At 37.2% G+C, this 23,762-nt stretch overlaps 1 protein-coding gene across 3 annotated transcripts in view; it reads left to right on the top strand.

The window, feature by feature from the left end:
• The window catches only part of SGPP2 (sphingosine-1-phosphate phosphatase 2), a 132,561-nt gene extending 113,158 nt beyond the window's left edge, over nucleotides 1-19,403 (top strand). For all 3 annotated transcript variants that reach the window (XM_036757054.1, XM_036757053.1, XM_036757052.1), the window contains exon 5: nucleotides 18,697-19,403. In XM_036757054.1, coding sequence (XP_036612949.1) covers nucleotides 18,697-19,242 — 546 coding nt within the window. In that variant the 3' untranslated portion in view covers nucleotides 19,243-19,403. The remainder of the gene's footprint in view (nucleotides 1-18,696) is intronic.
• Nucleotides 19,404-23,762: the final 4,359 nt, after the last annotated feature.

The raw sequence follows: 23,762 nt of genomic DNA, 5'->3' as shown, positions 1-23,762 counted from the left end.
TAGGTTCTCTTTCTCTTTCTCTATTTCTGTCTATACTTCCACTTCTCACCTTTCTTGTCTCTGCTTCCTACTGTGTATTCTTTAGACCTTTTGTCTTGTAGAGCAATCTCCCGGCTATCAAAGTCCACACTGGCTGATCTTACCATGATAGTGGCTTATGCACAGCCCAAGCATGGGAAGCATATGGAAGACTAGTCCAGAGGACTTCCCCCAATGATCAGTGTTAACTTAAATCCAACCATTATGGCAAATGAAATCCTACGGACATGCCCTTTTCTGCTGGGTGCTAGTAGGTAGCCAGGTCAATAGATGTTATTGGATAACTAACAGACAAATTAGCCAAAAACATAACATCAGACTCTGTGGCACTTCAATAAAGTTAAAATGAATTTTTAAAAATTCTGAACTTAACCAACACCAAATAAAATGAGTACTTCCATATAGAGAGAAGAAAAGAAAAGAGAACTGTACATGTAATTTCAGGTCTCTTAAATAAAGCTTACTTGTCTTTTTAAATAAAATAAAATTAATTGGCTTTGTATCTCCTTTTGGCCTACCTTCTTTTCTATCCTATGCATTTAAAATACAGCTCATTTTTTCTTCTTCCCTTCCTTTGTTCTGTTCTCTTTCCCTTTCTCTCTTTTTCTCTTGCTAGTTTTCTTTTTTCTGTGCTCTCCTTCCCTCTTTCTTCTTTGATCTCTCCTTCTTTCTTCACTCCCTCTCCCCCTCTTTCCCTTCCTTTTCTCCTTTCTTCCTTCTTTCTTTCCTTCCTTCCTTCTATACCACCTCGTTCTGTGTCTCCAATTGAAAAAAAGAAAAACATAACCCTTGAAACAAACATGAATAGTCAAACAAAACAAATCCCAACATTGGCCATGTCCAGAAGTATCTATTTCATTCTCCATCTTGAGTCCATTAAGTCAAAGATAGAATCTCTCATTTCCACTATAGACTGCAAAACTGTTGAGGTTAAGAATTATTTTTTTCTGTGCTTTTTCTAATCCATTCTCCTCCCACTAGCACCAAGTGCATATTCTGTTCATAGTTGGCTTTTAACAAATGAATGATTTTTTAAAACCATAGGTATAGAATAAGAGTATTTAAAATTATCAAACAACATGAAAAAAGAAGTCACCCATTCTTTTCTCACTTTTAACATCAAGAAAAATATTTCTATAGTTGTAATCAAAGTTTTATTTATAGTATTAATCTTAATTCAAAGTCCTTTAAGACTTAATTGCATTTTAATGTACAAATGTTACTTTTTCATATTGATTTTAAAATATTGCTAATAATTTCTTGGTCATCTCCAAATGAGTATTTGTAAAACCCTAAGCACAGGGAATGCTTGGCCCATAGAAGGTGCTTGATAAATGCCTGTCTCTTTTGCCTTGCTCCCATCTCCAACCCTCTGTTTTTTCTTCCATTTTTTCTTTGTATTTTGTTGAGTCAGGTTTTACATGACACCCCCGCTAGTCTGCCAAATAGCCATCACCAGAAGAAGCAAGGCACAGATTGTACACAGTTCTTTTTATTAAAACAACTTTGTTCTAAAAATGGGAAATAAACAACCCATTTTACTTATTAAAGATCCTTAAGCCATTTTGAGCAGGCAGAGTACAAAGTACATAGAAGTTCTGTAATACTTTGTGAATATGAATGACATAATTGAGAACCTGGCTTTTTATCATAAGAAGTGGTTAGGGAGTAAGGAGTAATTACATTTTCCTTTTGGGAGAAAAGGATCTGAGAACTCCCTGGTACTCTGCTTTCCCTACCTCCACCTAGGTGGCAATGGTGTAGGGAGGGAGGCAGAGTTGGATGGTAAGACATGAACCTTTTCTTTCTTTTGATGAGGGAGTAAAGTGAGAGGTTATAGAAGAATGTCTTAAGAACCAAGAATCATGGGGGCCTATAAAAGGATGTAAAGAAACAACTTTGGTTTGGTGAAGAGGAGGGCTAGGTATAAGGAAGTGACTTAGGAAAGAGAACAGCCTAGGGTGGGGATTCTTAAGTTGGGATCCACAGAAGGATCCCATGGATAAATTCCAGGAGATTCATGTCCTTGGATGGAAGAAAAAAATAGCATATTTATTTTCACTAACATTTGTTTTCCTGTGTAATCCTGTGTATTTTATATTATTCATTTAAAACTCTTATTCTGATATGAGGACTGTAGGCTTCAATAGACCCCTATAAGGGGTATATGACAACAAAAATGTTAAGAACATTTGGTCTAGGGAATTAATTAGAAGAAGAAGAATTCTGGGGTCTTGGACCCATGGGATCCATTAGGTTATTCACACACTATATTAATGTCTTGAAAACAGTCAGTTAGACAACAAGCATTTATTAAGTGTTTTCTCTGTGCCATTATGTTGAATTTAGAACTCAAATTTTTCAAGACTCAGCTCATGTAATTTCTTCCATGAGGTCCTTTCTGATCCTACTCAATAGCAAGTCTCTTTCCCCTCTCCAAAATTATATATACTATATATACATATATATATATATATATATGAAAATTTACATACCTATTATTTCCCTCCAATGAAATGTAAACTCCTTGATGGCAGTGAGTAAAGTTTAGTTTTTGTCTTCTTGCTCCCTTGCCCAGCTCAGTGCCCAGCATATATATCAGAAGCCTAATAAATACTCATTTTCATTTATACTATATCACTTATTTCTGAATTTTAAGGTTCAAAATACTCCTGGAAACAAAGTAGTTGTTCAGTAGTTTTTCAGTCATGTCTGACTCTTCATGACCCCATTTGGGGTTTTCTTGGCAAAGATACTAGAGTGGTTTGCCATTTCCTTATCCAGCTCATTTTACAGATAAGGAAACTGAGAAAAACAGGGATAAGTGACTTGCCCAGGGTCACACAACTATTAGGTATCTGAGGTGGCGTTTGAACTCATAAAGATGAGTCTTCCTAATTCCAGGCCCAGCACTCTGTGTACTGTAGCACCACCTAGCTGCCCCAAATAAAGTAGATTTACCTTCTTAGCTGTTCCTAATGTTCCTAATCTGTTCCTAATCATAGTTCCTAATGACTTTCCTGATCATTCTTGGAAGCCATCCATGGAAAGGAAATTATGGTCCTATTTTTCCACGGATGCTTTGCAATGAATCTATACCTAATATAGTTCTATTCTGCTGGAAAATAGCCTCAACAAATACAGACGCAACAGTGACATTGATTGGGTAGTGTCAACAAAGTCAGGAACCTGGGGCAGGTGGCTCTCTAACCTCCAGTACTCTACCTCTCACTGATAAATCTAGAGTTCTTAGGAATATGTGCCTATCATGATTGATAACTTTTGTTTCCTCCCACACCTATTCAACCCTTCTATTCCCTTCCAGACTCAGTGTTGTTTTGGTGTTCTACCACTGTGGTGACTACCACTTAAGACAGGGATTCTTAACCTGGGGTCAGTGGACTTCTCTCTACAGGGTCTGTGGATAGATTTCAGAGAGTGCATGAATTTATATGGGGGCAGGGGTGGGGGGTTATACTCTTATTTTCATTAATCTCTAAGTGAAATTTAGCATTTTCTTCAAATGTTTAAAAATTATTATTCTGAGTAGTAATCACCGGCTTTGCCAGACTGCCAGATGGGATGAGGAATGTTTGATGAGCCCCTTCAAAGATATAGTGTTCCCCATCTACTGTAAGTGACCCTTGGGAGTATGACATTGTAAGACTTTGGATTACTCTGACCCAACTATTATTACAGTTAGATTCTAGCAAGTGGGGAAGATCATCCCAGGTTTTTGGATAATTGGTTCAATAAAAATTTTACACTCTAGCAGAGAGACCAGAGGGAAAGCTCTGACACAGGGTCTACATTCATAAAAGTATATTTTGACCAACAAGTAGAACATTTATGTTGGAGTTGAGGGAGAGATGATGGATTAGACCTATAGAATGAACTAAGTGGCTAATATGTGGATTTGTTTTGCAGGACTATACATATTTGGGGTTCTATTCTGGGAGGTGGAGGTAGGGGGATGATGGGTTAGAGCAAAGGTTCTTAAATTGGGGTCTGTAAACTTATTTTTTAAAATATTTTGATAACTATATTTCAATGTGAGTCATTCTCTTTGTAATCTTATGTATTATATGCCTTTAAAAACATTATTCTGATAAGGGATGCATGATATCAGACTGCCAAAGGGGTCCATGATATCTCCTAGCCCCCCAAACCCCCCCCAAAAACCCATGAATGAAATTTTTTTGTACACTGTGTATCACAGTTTAGTACACAATTGCAGAAGGGGACACAAACAAATAGAACAGTTTTATTTTCATTATTGCCATGTTAAAGGATGTGTGCATACACACATACATGTATGCATATGCTATTTTAAAGGCATACATAAAAGCGGTTCGTGGTTTCTTATACAACCATCTTTCTTGTTCTCTTTTTATATTGTTAAATGTTTGTTGATTTGGTATATGATAAAAAAAGAAAAAATTGAATCTCAAAGGAGTTCATCTCTCAATAGGAGCAGAAAACAAGCATTTTTTTTTTTGCAGTTTCCCTGTTGATACTTAAAAATTGGGCTTAAGATTTTATTTTGCATTTGATTTCATCTCTTAGTTTTGATTTTCCTATAAATTCTTCTTAATAGTTAATTTAATAGTTAACTTAATAATTAATTTGCTGATCTTCACAAAACAAAAGTACAAACTGTGGGGAAATATTCTAATATTCTAGCCTCTAAGTGAGGCTAAGGTCAGAATGTCAGGTCAAAACAACTCGTTGCTCACTGTCCACCAGCAATATCATCCTAGGATTGCAGTGAAAGTTTATGGACTCTCATTAAAACAATTAAAGACCACTGTATTTCATGGGGTGCAAAATAATGTATAGCAGCCCCCAGAGCTGGAATTGTAGAGTATCACAAAACTTTCATCTTATCCGCCTAATTACAAGCATCTCTAAAAACATAGATTATTGTATACAGTTGTATAAGAAGCTTAGAATTTTTATAATACCCCAACATTCTTTTTAAAAATGTTTATTGATATCTTTTGTTCTTATATCACCTATCTTTCCCAGCATTCCCCTTTTCTCCTCTATATATTCTCTGCCAGCCACCATCCCTCAAAACAAAGAATAAAAGAATAGGACAATTCAGCAAAACTAACTAAGATAGCAAAGTAGTCTGAGATTATATAGTGTTCCACATCTATAGGCCCTCATATCATCTCTGCAGATATGTTTTCTCATATCTCTTCTTTGAAGCAAAGTTTGGCCATTATAGTTTCCATTTACATTGTTGGAGGCATTATGTGTGTTGTTTCCCTGATTCTGCTTACTTTGCTTTCCATCAGTTCATATCTTCCTATACTTTTCTGTGTTCTGTATAGTCATATATCTTACAACACAGTAACATTTTGTTACATTCCAGCCAGTAACATTCTGTTACTTTCCATCAGTTCATGTCTTCCTGTACTTTTCTGTATCCATTATATTCATGTATCTTACAACAAAGTAACATTCTGTTACATTCATATGTCACAACTCACCAAGCCAATTGATATCTACCATTCACTCTTACTAATACCTCTAAGTATGAGGGAAAAGAATTCTTTTCTTGCAGATGAGGAAACTAAGACAAAAGAGACTGGCCTATAATCACCCAATTCTAGAGTTTGAAGGTCATAGAATGCAACATGTTCATTTGACTTATTTTATTGAAGGAACCTGAGACCAGAAGAGGTCATGTGATCTGCTTGAAACTATATAGCAGAGCTGAGTCTAGCCTCTGGTCTTCTTACTCCCAGCAACTGTCTTTCCACTATATGACATTATGGGAAAAGGGAACCTTGGAAGTCTCCTCACTTCTACTATCTTACTAGATACTAGATGCATCTCTGGATCAGCTAGGAATAGAAAATGATTGGTATCTTTTGAAAAAGAGGGAAGTTTTGTGAATAATGAATGTAAGCAATTCTGTTAAAATCTGACTAGAGCCAGGAATTACAAGGCTCCAGACAAAAAGTTCTATTTCCTTCCAAGTTCTTTTCCCTCATGTCACCAAACTCAGTTCTTATCTTTTTCACCTACCTGAAATATCCACTGGACCAGGCCAGGATGGACATTAAAGAAGACATATTGATATCCCAGCTCTTTGGACTTTTTTCAAAGCTGATCCCTGAGACTTCACAGTCAGAAATTCCTAAAAGTATCATTCTAAGAAGAAGGAAAAAAAAGGAAAATTCAAGGGTTTAACATGCTCAGGAATAACTGCAAACACTGCAAACTCATTCTCTACTAGCTTTTGTCATTCCAAGTTTCTTCACTTCCTAGCCTTATTTTTGGTCATTCGGAGAATAAGTTGCAGATTTACAAATTAAGTTTTAGGCAACCACCTTTCAGTCAGTCCAACTCTGCCCCCATTTTGAGTCTGATGTAGAAAAGGATTCTCAGATGCCCATTCACCTTTCTTTATTAAATTAAGTTGACCTTTAGAGTTTATAGTCTGTGGAGACTTATGATTTAAAAAAAATAAACATTCATTATTTTTAAAAACATTTTTATTTAAAGTTTTGAGTTCCAAATTTTATCCCTCCTTTCCCTCTCCTCCCCCGGCTCTGAGATGGTAAGCAATCAGATATAGATTATACATGTGAAATTATGTAAAACATTTCTATATTAGACATTTTGTACAAGAAGTCTCAAATAAAAGAAAAAAATGAAAGAAAGTGAAAAATAACATGCTTCAGTCTGTAATCAAACAATATCAGTGTTTTCTCTGGAGGCAGATAGTATGTTTCATCATCAATCCTTTGGGATTGTCTTAGATTATCATATTGCTGAGAATAGTTAAGTCATTCACAATTCTTCATTGAACAATATTGCTGTTACTGTGTACAATGTTCTCCTGGTTCTGTTTACTTCATTATGCCTTTCCAGGCATAATGCTCTTCATGTAAGCCTTTCCAGGTTTTCTGAAACCATTCTGCTTGTCATTTCTTATGGCATAATAATATTCCTACGATCATATACCACAGCTTCTTTAGCCATTCCTCAGTTGATGGGCATCCCTTTGACTCCCCATTCTTAGCCACCACAAAAAGAGCTGCTATAGATATTTTTTATACAAATTAGTTCTTTTCCCTCTTTTTGGATGTCTTTGGGATATAGACCTAGCAGTGGTATTACTGAATCAAAGGATATGCACAGTTTTATAACCCTTTGGGCACAATTCCATATTGTCTCCAGAATGGTTGGATCAGTTCACAACTCCATCAGCAGAGCATTAGTGTCCCAGTTTTTCCACATCCTGTCCAACATCCAACATTTTCCTTTTTTGTCCTATTAACCACTCTGATAGTTGTGAGGTGGTACCTCAGAGTTGTTTTAATTTGCATTTTTTCTAATCAATAGTGATTTAGAGCAGTTTTTCATATGACCATAGATAGCTTTGATTTCTTCATCTGAAAACCACCTGTTCATATCCTTTGATTATTTATCAATTGGGGAATGATTTGTATTTTGAGAAATTTGACTCAGTTCTCTACATATTTCAGAAATGAGGCCTTTATCCGAGATACTTGTTGCAAAAATTTTTCCCAGTTTTTTGCTTTCCTTATAATCTTGGTTGCATTGGTTTTGTTTATGCAAAAAACTTTTTTTTCATTTTATATAATCAAAATTATCTGTTTTACATTTGTAATTCTCTCTATATTTTCTTTGCTTCTAGATTCTTCCCTTATCCATAGAGATTTGGGATTTTTGTGGATGGTAGGAATCTATAACAAAGGTGTGATTAAAGGCCTAGAGAGGCTGGAGGTCACCAGCTCCATCTGGGCTTTGTGGTTTTGTTGAAAGTTGATTTGCTTGGCCACAGGAATCATTGTTGGGGTCAAAGAGAAACTTGTCGCCCCAGCTCCAGATAGCCTCTTTTGCATTTCTGCTAAGTGAATTCCTCAAGATGAGTCGAAGAATACAGACCAATAACCTCGGGTATGCTCTCTCACTGGTTACCACACTACCAGTAGGGTCAATGATATATGGAAGTAACATACTTGTGTTCTTTCATGGTCACACACATAGAGAACACATGTTTCTGGAGAGCACATAAGACCAGGAAAGTCATACCTCTGATGTTTCAGAGCTGCTGATGTTCTCTGATGGTGGGATCAGGCAAGCTATTTTTTCTACTCTGTTGAGAGTCATCTGTTACTCTGTTCTCTGATGGTGGGATCAGGCAAACCACTTTTTTTTCACTTTTTTTTTTTTACTGTGTTGGAGTCATCTGTTACTCTGTTCTCCTTCTCATGCTACTTTTCTGTTGGGGTTCTTCACTGAGCTCTCTCTACTGGATATCTCTGCTGCTGCTGCCACTCTTGATACTCTTGCTGCTTCTCTGCTACCATCTTCTGGTCTTCAGATGCTTTCTGGCCTCTTTCCCCAAATGGTAAAGAGCTTACCAGCTGTTTAGGTTGATAGCCCCCAGGGGTTGTCTTTAGCTCTTTAAAAATAGCCAACTAGGGGGAAATGCCTTTGGGCATTAACTATATCTTTTGAACTGCTTTTCCTCTAGTTTAATATTTCCTTAGTGCTTTACATAAATTATGTCATTTGGCCCTCACAACAACCTATAGGTAGATGCTGTTATCCCCATTTTATAGATAAGGAAACTGAGGCAGAGTTTAAATGACTTGCCCAGGGTCACACAGCCAAGTAAGTATCTGAGGCAGGATCTGAACTCAGGTCTTCATGACTCCAAGACCAGCACTCCATTTTCTATGGTACAGCTGCTCAGCAGCCCACAAATAACAAGGAGAGAGAAAAGCTTGCTTCAAGAATACACAAACATTCTGTAAATATTTAAGTGATCTTCTCAAACTTGAGTAGGCAGAGGGGATTTTAGGCAAGGATCATAGAAGAGACTGGCGTCACTATGATTTCGTTGTTTGTGACCTGTTTAGGAGCTCATTTGATCTAAAGTCATAATCCAATTGACTTGTCAAACATTCTGATTCAATAAAATTGTGGTGTATTAGTAATAATGAAAATCAGAGGTGGGGAAAACCTGCTGCCTAGACTTATTAGGCCCTGGTGATGCAGAGTCAACCATTAATCATTCCCAAATTGCTCCTTACACCAGATATTTTAGAGTATATGGTGAAGCCAAATGTATTTTTTGAGGATCTGTGATTTTGTTGCTGTGAATGCCTCCATCGCTCATAACTATGATCACTCTGCTACCTGGTAGACAATCTGGGAGAGTTACCAAAGCCAAAATAATGTATCATCCTGTAGCCAACCTGGTGATGGCCCCCTCCTCTTGAAGCTGGTCTTTGGATGACAGACAGAATGTTGTTGGGCCCTCCTTGAAGACTTTACAGAAAGATCTATCAGAGCCTGAAGCCCTGCAGGTCCTCTGCATGCTACAACAATAAGGCACCAAAAGAGGGTTTTAGTGGAGGTTATTTGGTATTTACCTTCCAAATCATGCCTAAAATTCTTCTTATTCCCTTCCTTGTTTTATGAGAACTTAATTTGGTCCCATGCCATTTTCCATTTGGCAAACTTGCACATTTTAGAGCTTATAAAAGGTTTAGAAAGGTTAAAATGCCACTTTTTTATCAAAGAGAAGTAGGACATGGGATCCCTTCAAGATTATTCCTTTTATGTAGTTTATACTTTATGCTGTATTCATAGGTTAATACAGAATGAAACCCCTCTGGTTAGAAGAATCAGTTTCTATTTAAAACACACAGAAACACAGAGTTTGAAAGGACCCAGGAGGCCATCAAGTTCAAAAGATAACTCAACAAAAGTCTCTACAAAATAATGGATTCTGGTCATCCTGGCTCTGCTTAAAGACCTCAGGTGAAGGGGAAGCTGCTGTTTACTGAGGCAACCCTTCCCACCATCAGAGGGCGCTAATTATTGACATGAAACTTAGCCTATTTACGACTCCCACTTTTTGTAACTAGCTCTGTCTTCTGGTACAAAATACAACAAATTTTGAGTTCCAAATTATTTCTCTCTCTTTCTCCCCTCCCCCCTCATTGAGAAGGCAAGCAATTTGATGTAGACTATACATGTGGAGTCATGCAAGACATATTTCCATGTTAGTTATGTTGTGAGAGAAAATACAGACAAAAAAATGAAAAAATAAAGTAAAAATAGTATGCTGTCATCTATATTCAGACTCCATCAATTTTTCTCTGGAGTAGATAGCATTTTTCATCATAAGACCTTCAAAATTGTCTTGGATCTTTGTATTACTGAAAATAACTAAGTCATTCACAATTGATCATCATACAGTATTGCTGTTACTATGTACAATGTTCTCCTGGTTCTGCTCATTTACTTTGTTTCGGTTCATGTAAGCCTTTCCAGGTTTTGGGGCATAGTTCTAAATTGCTCTCCAAAGTAGTTGAATCAATACACAACTCCACCAATAGTGCATGAGTGTTCCAGTTTTCCCATATCCCTCCAACATTTGTCATTTTCTTTTTCTGTCATATTAGCTAATATGACTGATAGGTATGAGGTAGTACTTTAGAGCTGTTTTATTTTGCATTTGTCTAATCAATAGTGATTTAGAACATTTTTTCATATTTCTGTAGCTTTGATTTATTCCTCTGAAAACTGCCTGTTCATATCCTTTGACTATCAATTGGAAACTGAGTCACGTTCTTATAAATTTGACTCAGTTCTCTGTGGAGTTGAGAAATAAGGCGTTTATCAGAGAAACCTGATGTATTTTTTTTCCTTTTCTGCTTTTCTTCTAATTTTGACTGCAATGGTTTTGTTTCTGCAAAATCTCTGTAATTTAATATAATCGAAATTATCCATTTTCTATCGTGTAATGCTCTCTCTCTCTCTCTCCCTCTCTCTCTCTCTCTCTCTTGTTTGATCATAAATTCTTTCTTTGTTCATAGATCTGACAGGTGAACTATTCTGTGCTCTTCTAATTTGCTAATTTGCAATCTTTGCAGATGTACTAAACCAGGTTAAGGGCAACCAATAGGCATCAAACCTGTTGGTGAGTTGATGGAATGTTTTCAAAACAAATGCTAAAGTTATTTTTACATGTAATTGGGGAAAAAGAAGATGATTAAACAAAAAAAATTTAAAAAAACAAAGTCAAAGGAATGAAAAAAAATAGACAAACATAGGAAGTATCTCACTGGGAAAACAACTGACCTGGAAAATAGATCCAGAAGAGTTAATTTAAGAATTATTGGACTACCTAAAAACCATTATCAAAGTGCTTAGACATGATATATATTTCAAGTTATTGTCAGGGAATACTGCCTGGAAATCTTAGATCCGGAGGGTAAGATAGAAATTGAAAGGATCCGTTGATCACCTCCTGAAAGAGATCCCAAATGAAAACTCCCAGGAATATTATAAACAAATTCCAGAGCTTCCAGGTCAAAGAGAAAATACTTCAAACTGTTAGAAAGAAACACTTCAAATACTGAGTATAGAACTGAATTAAATTTATAAAACCAAGAGCTATTTCCCAACTGATAAATTGTCAAAAGATATAAACAGGCAGTTTTCAGAAGAACTCAAAACTATCTATAGTCATATGAAAAAAATGCTGTAAATCACTATTGATTAGAGAAAGGCAAATTAAAATAACTCTAAGGTACCACTGTATACCTATCAGAAATGACAAATGCTGGAGGGGACAAGGGAAAATAGGTACACTGGGGATAATAGTGAATTGGTCCAAAGGGGAGAGAATAATTTGGAACTGGCCCAAAGGACTATCAAATTGTGTGCCTTTTGACCCAGCAATACCACAACTAGGTCTGCACCCCCTAAGAGATCAAAGGAAAAGGACCCATATGTACAAAAATATCTATAGCAGCTCTTTTTGTGGTGTCAAAGAATTGGAAATCAATGGGATGGTCATCCATTACAGAATGGCTGAACAAGTTGTAACACATAATTGTGATGTAGTACTGTTGTACTATGGGAAATGAGGGGATGGTTTCAGAAAAAAAAAAAACCATGGCAAGACCTGTATGAACTGATGCAAAGTGAATTAAGAAGAACCGGGAGATCATTGTGCATAATAACAGCAATGTTATGATGATCAATTGTGAAAGACTTGGCTACTCTGATGAATACAATGATCCAAACCAATTCCAAAGGACTTGTGATGAAAAAAATGCTATCCATCTCCAGAGAGATTGATGTACGCTGAGTGCAAATTGAAGTATAATTTTTCTCACTCTTTCTTGCTTTTTTGTGAAATATGACTAATATAGAAATATGTTTTGCATGATTTCACATCCACAATTGATATATTGCATGCCTTCTCAGATGGGGGAGGGGTGAGAGGGAGAGAATTTAGGACTTAATTTTTTAAAAAATATTATTAACAATAAAATTTTAAAATATTTTTAAAATTAAATAAACAGCTTCAAAAATAATTGAAGAGATGCTAAATTTCAATTACAGGTTAGTGAAAACAGATGTAATTTGTTTCTTCCCCAAGTTTACAAACCTCCTGAAATGTAACCATGGACCCCTTAAGGACATATGAACCTCAGGTTAAGAATCTCTGTTTTTTACAGACTCTGTCGTAACAGGAAACTTAAGCTTGACACCAGTTGACCAAATGTATTTCTTATTTAATGACTGTTTTTATGTAATTGACCTCTTGCCATTTGTGGACAACAATAGAATATTAATATTTCTTGAATTTATGAAGTAATTTCTCTCCTATGCATGCTAATTACACAAAATATAGGTTTCTTACTAAAGTTATTTATATTCACTCATGAATGTGGCTTTCTTTTTTCCTACTTGGCTTTTATTCACTTTTATCTGTTTAATAGACAAAAACCAAACTAATTGTAACCCAATATGAAAAATAACATATACAGTCCTGAATGATTCATAATTAATAAATTATTTCTGGGCATAATCTAGGAGTAAAAAAAAAAATTATCAAATGAGCATGAGAAAGGCAGTCACTCCACCAATAAAAGACACTTCTCTTGGTTTTATCTCTGTTCCTAATTTCAGTTGACTGGTGGAGGCAGCCAAGGGCAGAGAAGACTGTTCACATTCTCAGCAGGGGGGCTGGAAGCAAGGAAGACCAGGATCATTGTGTCTTCTGCATAAATAGTTCAACAATCTGAATGCATTCTTTCCTTACAATTGAATGAATAGGTTTTCTCTTTCTCTCCTTTCTAGCCAGCTAACCTTGTGTTATGTTGGGCTGCTCAGTAACATACTCAATTGAAGATGCTTAGGGATAAAATGTAAATTTACCACACTAAGAAGTACCCTTGCAAACATGGCTAGAATTTGAGTTTCCCAAGGCTCCTTCAAGATAGGCTCTGATCTTGAATGAAACTACGACAAGCATTTAGGGGATCCTGAAATTTTCACTCAGAATTCATAATGGGGATTGCTTCATCCATGTGATAATCCCAATATGTAGACTCCCCTTCCTTGCTCTCTTCTTTGTGAAGGAAACAGAATAAGGCTTATGCTTTCAAATCAGAACTTTCTAATTGAAGATAGCACATGAATAAAAGTTCACTAATTCCTTACACTTTTTAACTTTGGGAAATGCTACATTCATAATGATGCTGTATCAACTTGAAGGTGATTTTACCTAATATTGTAACATGAATTCAAAGATGACTGATTTTAATTCCAGATTTTTTTTGAACATTACCTGGGGTTTGTTGAAATGGTGAAATGGTTTTGGTTTTGATGTCACAAATAGCCTATTTCTATTTTTTGTGTTTTTCTCAAAAATGGGAAAGACTCAGGTACTTCTTTTCATTTTTAACTTTTTCAGATATCATAATTTTGTTTTAGGCAGCATTATTTCTAACTATGAGTAAAGAATTCTTCATAAGTTTACAGAGTGAAGCATCCCTATTCTTCAGTCATTCTTGCTGAAGCATCTGCCCTAATTTCTCCTCCCCATCTTCTTTTTCACCATTATTCTTTCTTTCTTTCTTTATAAAATAACATTCCTCATGTTTGTTTGCTAAACCCTTTCTCTCCTTGTATATAAAAAGATTATTTTGACTGTTAAGACAAGAATTCTATCCACCATAGCTACGCACTTATGCTGTGATTATTTGTTCTCCATCATCCCAGCCAGTACTTAGCATTCTTTGGAATTATGATCTTTTATGCATCTCACCCAGATTACCGTTCACTTTACTCTCTACATTTCCAGGATTATTCATATCATAATCATGTTGGGGGCAACTCAGAAATGGAAAGAAACATTCTAGCAGTTTCCTCTTGGAAAATTGAACCAACAGACATGCTTCAAAAAAGATTGTTTACTATGTCCTTGAATGTATGATTTAAAAGTTTTATGTAAAAAGTAACTCAGGCTTTCAAAAAGTCTCACTTTGAGAAAGTGCTTAATGTTGTTTTAAGAAATTTCCTGAATTAAATATCTATTTATTGGCTATGGTTTAATTTATTTAACTTACATATAGAAATATGTATATTACTTTATTATGGCCTCATTTTTTCAATAGAAGCAATAAAATGAAGGTTCACTGTAGGCTTATTTAGGTTATCACCTGTGATCATCATAGCCCATCTCACTACCAATGTCATATTTTCTATTTACACAATTCTTTTCTGTATAAGAAACAAATCCAATAGCAAAAACATTTAATTACAATATAAAAAACAGTGCAAACAATGTGATAAGCTGTGGACTCATTCTCTGTCCCCTTACTCAGTGAGTGAAGCCCTTTATAGGCTCAGAGGAAATTAGAATCTGATTCCCCCACTAATCCCCTCAGCATAGTAAGTGGGGGATACAATCATTTAAAATTTCTTTTTCTTTGTGAATTTAACAATCATCAGTAAAATCTTTGTGATTATATAAGAAACTACTATTACATTGTTAGTTTTAAAGAAATGTATTAAATTTAACAGGTTAAGTTAAATTTAACTAAATTCTTTTATTTCCCTATGTCCCTTATATCTGCATTACTTTATGGTGTGTTTTTTTTCTGTGCAGTTTTTTAATGCTCTATTGGTGTTTTTTAGTGGGCATAGGTATACCACCCATTGACCTGCTACATGCCCTCCAAGTAGAAATTCCTTCTTCTAAGAAATGTGCATAGTCCGTCGAGGAAGCAAGCATTTACTAAGTGCCTTCTATGTGCCAGACCCTAGACTAGGCACTAGATATAGAGACAAGAGTGAAACAGTCCCTGCCCTCGAAGACCTACATTTTATAAACACATTGGTCATGGCTGAGGAAGTCAGGGGTTGAAGGAAAGGATTCATGAATACAGAGTTAGTTATAGCAACACATTTTGTTGTAGCAAAGGACTGAGAGGGAAGGGAGAGAGAAGGGAAGGGGGAAAGCAAGGCAGGAGAGAAAGGCAGAAGCAAGGAAGGAAGGATTGATTTAAGGGGCTACTCCACGTCAGGCACTTGATAAGCTCTTTACAAGTATATCACTGGAGACTCCCAACAGCCATGGGAGGTCAATGCTACTATTACTCCCATTTCACAGATGAGGAAACTCGGGCAAAGGTTAATTAATTTGTCCAAACTCCGACACTTAAGTTTCTAGAGCTAGATTTAAATTTAGGTCTTCCTGACTCCAGGCCCAGCACTCTGTTTGCTGTGCCACCTAGCTGCCACTAAAACAGCATCTAAATTAGGAGAGGAAAAAATTGTGAGCTCTGAATACAAGGAAATATTATTGTGGTATAAGGAGTCATATATGTATATATACATATATGTGTATATATATGTATATACGATGGATTAAGAGAAACATGGGAAGACTTGTATGAGCTGTCACTTCAGCGCTCTTTCCCTCATGAAATTCTACAGAAGTTTTTAGCGGCAAGTTGGAAGATTAATAATAATAATAATAATAGCTACATTGTGCTATAAGAAATAATGAGCAGGCAGATTTCAGAAAAACTTGGAAAGACTTACATGAACTGATGCTGAGTGAAATGAGCAGAACCAGAAGAACATTGTACACAGTAACAGCCACATTGTGCAATGATCAACTATAACTGACCTAGCTCTTCTAAGCAATACCATGACCCAAGACAATTCCAAAAGACTAATGATGGAAAATGCTGTCCACATTCAGAGAAAGAACTGATGGAGTCTGAATGCAGATCGAAGCATGCTATTTTCACTTTTTTTTGTTTTTTGTTTCTTGTGGCCTTTCCCTTTTGTTCTGTTTCTTCTTCACAAGATGACTAATGTGGAAATATGATTTGAAAAAATAATAGCTATCAGTTATATAGTGCTTTAAATTATAAATATTATCTCATTTGATCTTCACAACAACCCTGGAAGGTAGGTACTATTATCTGAGGCAGACAGAGGTTCTGACTTGCCCAGATTCACACATCTAGTAAGTATCTGAGGCCAGATTTAGACTCAAGTATTTTTGACTCCAGATCTAGAGCTCTACCCACTGTACCACGTAGCTACCAGAAGCCTCTTGGCTTTGCTTTGAGTCTATCAGGATTCCACTAGGACTCTTGGATTCAAGGACAATCAATCAACAAACTTGTTAAGCACCTACTCTCTGCCAGACGCTTACCATCGTAAGTGCCAGGGATGTAAAGAAATACATTAACGGTCTCTGCCCTCAAGGAGCCACCTCTCCAATAGAGGAGAAAACATGCCTATATACTAGTCTATACAATATACATATGGAGTATATGGAAGCGAACTCTAGGGAGGAAGGCTGTGGTAAGTAGGACAATATGGCAGCATTGTTTCATGCATTTCTCTTCTTACAACCTTATTCAAACACAGCCAAACCGATCCTTGGTTTGCTTCCATGACTCTGGTAGCCCTGCTTTTTTTTTTTTGGCCTTTTCCTTTTCCCATACAGTTCCCCTTCTCTTATCTCCATTTTCCAGGTTTGGGTCTTCTGACACAGTCTTCATCCAAACACAAGTCCCCCAGGACTCTGACATCCTAGATGTTCCATTACTGAACAGCAGTTCCTTTGTCTTAGTGTATATACTATATATGCATGCGTATACATATTTTATATATGTATATCTATCATATACCTATCATATTTTATGTATATCTGTCTGTCTCATCCATCCATCTATCCACCTATCCATCCATCCATCCAAGCGCACGTACGCGCACACACACACACATTCTTACCCTTGAAACTCCACTGTAAAGCTCGCTTGTACTCTTTTTACATAAGGAATAAATACTATTAAATTTTCCTCGATGTGGCATGCATAATGCATAAACCCTATTATCTGTGAAGAATTTTTAGCAGGGAGTTCTATGGTGAGATCTGTGATTTAAAAAGAGGATGAGTTGGAGAAGGGAAAGGCTGGATGGAGGCAGACCAACTAGGAAGCTCTAGCAGCAGTCCAGGTGACAAGTGATGAGGACCATACGAGCAGAAAGAAAGGAACATGCAAGAGACTTTATGGAGGCAGAATTGATGAGTTGGCCAATGAATAGATATGGGAGATGAGGGACTGAGAAAAGACCACAGGTAAAGGATTTAGCTTTGAAGATGAACAGAAGACACTTCCTCTGAGTCAGGAAGAAAGGAACAGAAGATGGATGAAGATACTGAAGAATTTGAGGGAATAGAGATACTCTAAATCAAGAGTTCTTAACCTGGAGTTTGTGGACTTTTTTAATATGAAAACTATTTCAGCATAATTAGTTTTCTTTATAATCCAAAGGGGGCCATGACACAAAGTGATTAGTAACCCCTGCTCTAAAGTGAAGAGTAGATAATACAAGGGAAGCTAAGCTGGGGAGGGGCAGGGCGTGGGGGGCATGGAGAGGGAAAGGGAGAGGGAAAGAAATGAATGAGAGGGAGGAAGAGAGAGGAGATGGAGACACATCACCAGTTAGGAAACTATTACCTATAAGGATTATGCCAGGGAATAAATAATAGACTTGTTAAGGCAGTGCAAAATGAAAGTATGAAGAAATGGTGTATTAATAGCAGGTAACTATGTTCTGGGGGAAGGGTAGAGATTTAAAATATGGTAAAGGCAAAAAAAAAATCTTGTTTGGTAATGGATGTCACACTAATACTCAGCTAACTCAGGACCCCATAATCTTTTTCTGATAAGGACTTAGTTTTTATTGCCTTGCAGTCATGATAACCTATGGCAGTGAGGCTCATGATATACGTCACTAACAGAGACAAGGGTTGTAGCAGAGGCAGTTGGCTTGGAGACTGATCAAGTAAAGCTCTAACAACAATCTCATTCATTATATTCGAATTATTGGGGACCTCTGAGTTGGCCTCTCTTCTCTCTTCCTGAATGGATCCTTAATCACTTTTTCTGTAATTTGTGGAACCAGATGGTTAGTGCCTGTTTTTGAGATCCAATGTTTGCCAAGTGTGTGTCCAGACCTATCATGATGTGTGTAACCTTATTACTAACAAAGCAAACATGAAAAGGGAAGGATTGAGCCTTTAAAACTCAGTGTATAACCACTTATACAACCTGGAATGACTTCAGGACTTGGTTTTGTAGCAGAGGATGAAATCACGTGGATTCTTTTCTATGCGGTTTATATTTATGCATGAATTAGACATATCAAGATGTCCTCCCCCTAAATTAGACAACAAAGAGCCAGAAAAAATGTACATCAGAATCATACTTTTGCTTTTGTTTGTTGCTCGCTAATTCACTTCCATTTTTATTTTCATCTTTGCTTTAGGATGTGATTGGTGGCGTTCTGATTAGTGGATTGTTCCTCACTGTCACTTATCCAGCATGGGACCTCATCGATCATCTGGAGTCTGCCAGTCTGCTCTTTCCTATATGTATTCTTGTGGTGCCTTTCTTCTTATGTTACAACTACCCAGTATCAGATAACTATACTCCTACCCGAGCAGACACCACCACGATTCTAGCGGCTGGAGCTGGAGGAACCATTGGATTCTGGGTCAGTCCTTTTTTCAAATTAGTATCTGAGCCCACAGAGTCTGCCATACAAAGCATCCCACCGCTCACAACCAAAATGTTAGGCTTGGGACTAATCAAGTTTATGGTTGGAATTGTGGTGGTTTTCTTGGTTCGTCAATTGATGCAAAATCTTTCACTCCAAGTGCTTTACTCTTGGTTCAAGGTGGTCACCAGGAATAAGGAAGCCAGACGAAGACTGGAAATTGAAGTACCATACAAATTTGTAACATATTCTTCAGTTGGCATCTGTGCTACCGTATTTGTGCCAATGCTCCACCAGTTTTTGGGATTACTTTGAGCAATGTATACTTGAAAGAGAGCCCACAGAGACAACATAGTCCTAAAAAGGCCATGCAATGGAGAAGACCCATTATAGTCACCATCCTTGCCACCATCACCATCATTGCCACCACCGCAACCACCCACCAGAGCCAGCCTGCCAGCATCTTTCCTCTATGTCCCCCACTCCCAAGAAAACAAAAGCAAAAATAGATATTTGTATGCCATGTGCCTTTCTTTTCTGGATGCTAAAGTAAATTATGATACAGCATGAGAAAAAATAATCCAGTCAGAATTTCTAGCTCATAAGTTCTATTACAGATTCATTCCAAAGTTAAACCTAGACTATATAGACTGTAATCTTAGCTTTTTAGAATCCTTTGTTATATTTCAGTAAATTGTCTTATAACTGAGAGTGATACAATATACCATCTCATATAGTTAGGAAAGATTACACAAGCCTTGATTAGCTCCTGGAAAAGTAAGCTGGCATGGAGGAAGTCTCAAGCATATTCCTTTAGTCCTCTTGTCTTCCAGAAAGACTGACCAGGATTCTCTTACTAGAATGGGAACTTCAGCTAGGGTGAAACGGTGGTGCCCCATCCAAACGCAGTCTGTGGACGAAGTGGCATTAGTTGTCATTCCAAAGAAATTACACTCATCTTGTATGACATTTCTCAAAGCTAGTGACAAGATCGCCCTGATTAAACCTGACTTTGAAGAAACTGTCTGTGGTAGGATGTGAAGTCATTGGCAAGATCCATATCTAGACAGTAAAAGCACAGGTATATGAAGGCTTCTTTTTTTAATGATTCCATACATTGTGACTTTCTTTAATCCTTAAGAATCCATTTGGAAGTAGAGCTTGGACATCCATCTTTCTTTCTTTCATGGAATTATTTCTTTCTTTCAAAGAATTGCAGAGAACAATCCTACAATTGATTGACGAATGTGATTAACTAGTTGTTCCCTGTCAATGAGCAAAATGTAGGTTTAATATATCTATGCATGGGGCAGAAGCCTGACTATCACTGGACAGAACCTCTAGTCCTGGTGAGGCCACTCATTTATTAAATGACTGGGATGAATATCCTGCTTCTTTCTTCACCTTGTCTCCTTATCTCAGGACTACTTTCAGGACATCACATGAAAGACTTTAAACTATTTCACAGAAAAGCAACACATAAACTTTAAAAGTGTTATTAGCAGGTGGGAAATCACTAAGTAAACACACAAATAAAAATGCTTTTCCCCTGCTAGAAGTTCCTTAGCTCTTGAAAAGCAGATGAGATTGGATCAATTAAAAAAAATTCTTAAAAATAAGTGTGCATGAATGTATAGATGGGGGGGCAGGGTTTACAGTAGAAGAAATGCTGGTTATGGAGTCAGAGTATCTAGATTTAAATCTTGCCTTTGATTCTAATGCTACCTGTGTGACCCCTCTGAGACTCTGTTTCATCATCTCTAAAATAAAGGAGTTGGTCTAGGTGTGCTCTGAGGTCTCTTCCAGTTCTGGATCTATGATCACATATATACATATACATTTCACATATAATATGCATTGTATATATGATATAGTGTGGTGTTTTTTTTTTTTTTAATGAGGAAATGCCTGCTTTGCAGGGGCCATAGTACCCCTCCCTATTCCCCTAGGCTTTCATCCAGCCTAGCCTGTCATGATACACACATTTCTTGCTAGAAGTTAGCCCCACTCTCCCGTTAAAGTTTTAGACAGTCTTGACTACACATGTATAACCTATGTCAAATTGATTGACTTCTCAATGGGGGGTAGGGGAGTCAAAGGGGGAAGAGAATTTGGAACTCAAAATTAGAAGAAAAGAAGACTGTTAAAATTGTTTTTTATGTGTAACTGGGAAAAATAAAATATTAAATTAAAAAAAAAACATTTAGGCAATCCTCCTGCTGCACAAGTTCTTAGGTACCCTATTGATCTGAGCGTAGGGCAGACTTTATTTCCAAGCCTGGCTTGTCAAAAACCTGAGTGAAACTTTTAATACTATTATTTTTCAAATTTTTTTCTTTAAAACAAATACACTTAGAGATGTAGCCTATGCTTAAGTTCCAGCCTTATTTAAATTGACCATAAAGCACTTAAATTAATCTGAAAACTGACAATCACCTTTTCCTAATTTGAATGCCATCACCTTTTTTGGGGGGGGACCTTCTTTGGGGTTGTGCGGAATATACTGATTCCTTAAGACAGAAGGGGTAGGGAAGATCCCTGGGAGTTGTTTTCTATGTATTTATGGTAACTAGAAGGGAGGGAGTGTCCACTTGACTATTTTAATAATCAATCATATGCTGAAATAGAACTGGTGGCAGCAAAAGAGACCTAATTCCCATGTGTTTCTATCTTAAGATCTACCATTTAATTGTGACTTGACTGCAGCTGAATTTCTCCAGCTAAAAAAAAAGTGGAAGATAACACTCTGTAATATTCATTTAGATTTGTGAGAGTGCCCAAAGCTAATTAGTAGAAAGTAAACATGTGTTTTGCTACCAACATGTTTTTTCTCCCACTTGCAGCTTTCTAAAATATATTTAATAAAAGATGGCAATAAATTCAGTTCAACCAAATAATGTATGCAGGACATTTGGCTAGAGGTTAAGAGAAAAAAAGACAAAAATGATGTGAGATAATATTTGCAAATACTATGCAAACCTTAACATGCTCTATAAATGTTAGGGTATTTAGAAAAAATAAAAAGAAGTCCATGCCCGCAGGGAGCTTCTGTTCTGTTGAGGGCCTACAAAGACACAAAGATAAGTGAATGCAAAGTATATACACAAAGTGACGCACATTCTCACTTTCACTAAATGTTTCATTTTAGTTGTTACAATGTTACAGAAAAATCTAAAAGTAACTGTTTGTATACGTTGTGCTTAATAAATGGGTCATATTTTATTTGACGTGGCTAGGGCTTTTAGTAATCCAAGGGGCTAGCCATGGTTATCCCTATAAAAAGTGTCTTGCTCCAAAGATTGCTTTTAATAAATGGTGTTCCCTTCCCTCCTCTTCATTAGTTAATCTGTTTTCCCAGTTGCCTAGAATTGGAGACTAAAGGGGTTAAAAAGGACCCCTCAGGTCATCTGATCCAATCTGCTGTGGGGGTGCTAGAGCCTTTTAAGCCCTCCAACTAATCTCTTCTGGGAGTGGTTTTACCTCTTTTAAAACAACAACAAAACCCTGTCGATTGGGGGTGGGGAGAGTCTAAGGCCTCTTCTGGAATGCTACCGATTTCTCTCTGATGGCAGCATGCCCCCTACTGGCGAGTCTTATTTGGCTTACCCACTGGGTTTCTGTCCATCTTGGCCGAGCTTGGCTTCTCAAATTTAAACACCTTTTGCAGCACCTGAATACCACGAGCTCCTTGCAAATCTGTCTCCTTTCACAGGAGCCCCTATACATTTTCCTCCCACTATCTCCTCTTCCCTTCCCCGACTGGGGCTCCCTCCAATCCATCTCCTCCGGGTTCTAGGGACCTCCTGAAATCTTTGGTACATATCGTTTCTTGTCACTTTTACTCAATGTCCTGAAGCAAGACAGGGTCCTGGAAGGGAATAAACAGCTGGAATGTGACCTTCAAAGGGTTCCTTGAGTGGGCCCTGAAGAGGCTGCACCACGCTGAGCCCCAAAGCAACTGGGAGGCTCTCTACTTAGGGCTGTGGAGGTGAATTTGATTTGAAAATGACAGGCGTGCTTCCGTAAATATAACCAGAACAGGCGGTATTTACAAGTCAATCTGCTTTGCCTCTCTCTTTGGAGGACGTTCATCTGGTTGTTTATATACTGTATGTAAATTGTATTTTTTTTCTCCAAGAAAGAAAAGAATCTTGCTGGTTTGACCCTTGACTGCATATTAAATGTTTTTGAAAGCCAGTGTTCTGCCTACTTAATTTCTCTAGACTGACTTCTCTGGGAGTTCTTTAGAGCTGAGTAGAGAGGCTGAGACAAAAACAAAATTGGGACTCTAATTACTCCAGGATATCACACCTGAAGCTCTTACTTGAATTGGTCACAGTTGCTACAGGTATAATCACTTAACTATTAAGTGAGTCAGTTCAGGGGGGAAAGGACCATGATTTAGAATCATAGATTTAGAGTTACAGGCAGTTGCAGCTGAGGCAAAACAGGATTAAGTGACTTGCCCAGGGTCACACAGCTAGTAATATGACAGCTCTATTTGAACACAGTGGATAGAGTACCTGGCCTAAAGTCAGGAAGATTCCTCTTTCTGAGTTCTAATCTGGCCTCAGGCACTTACTAGCTTTGTGACCCAAATCACTTACCTCTGTTTGCCTGTTTCCTCAACTGTAAAATGAGCTGGAGATGGGAATGGCAAACCACTTCAGGATCTTTGCCAAGAAAACCCCAACAAAAGTCAGACACAATTGAACAAATGACTGCAAAGATGATTTTTCCAAAGTGTAGGTCTGATCACATGACATTCTATTACTTCCTCCTGCCCGTCACTCCAGTAGCTTTCTATCACCTTCAGGATCAAACTCTTCTTTTGG

Source organism: Trichosurus vulpecula, chromosome 4, assembly GCF_011100635.1.
Source record: "Trichosurus vulpecula isolate mTriVul1 chromosome 4, mTriVul1.pri, whole genome shotgun sequence".
NCBI lineage: Eukaryota > Metazoa > Chordata > Mammalia > Diprotodontia > Phalangeridae > Trichosurus > Trichosurus vulpecula.
This window is presented reverse-complemented; position numbering and strand designations above follow the sequence as displayed.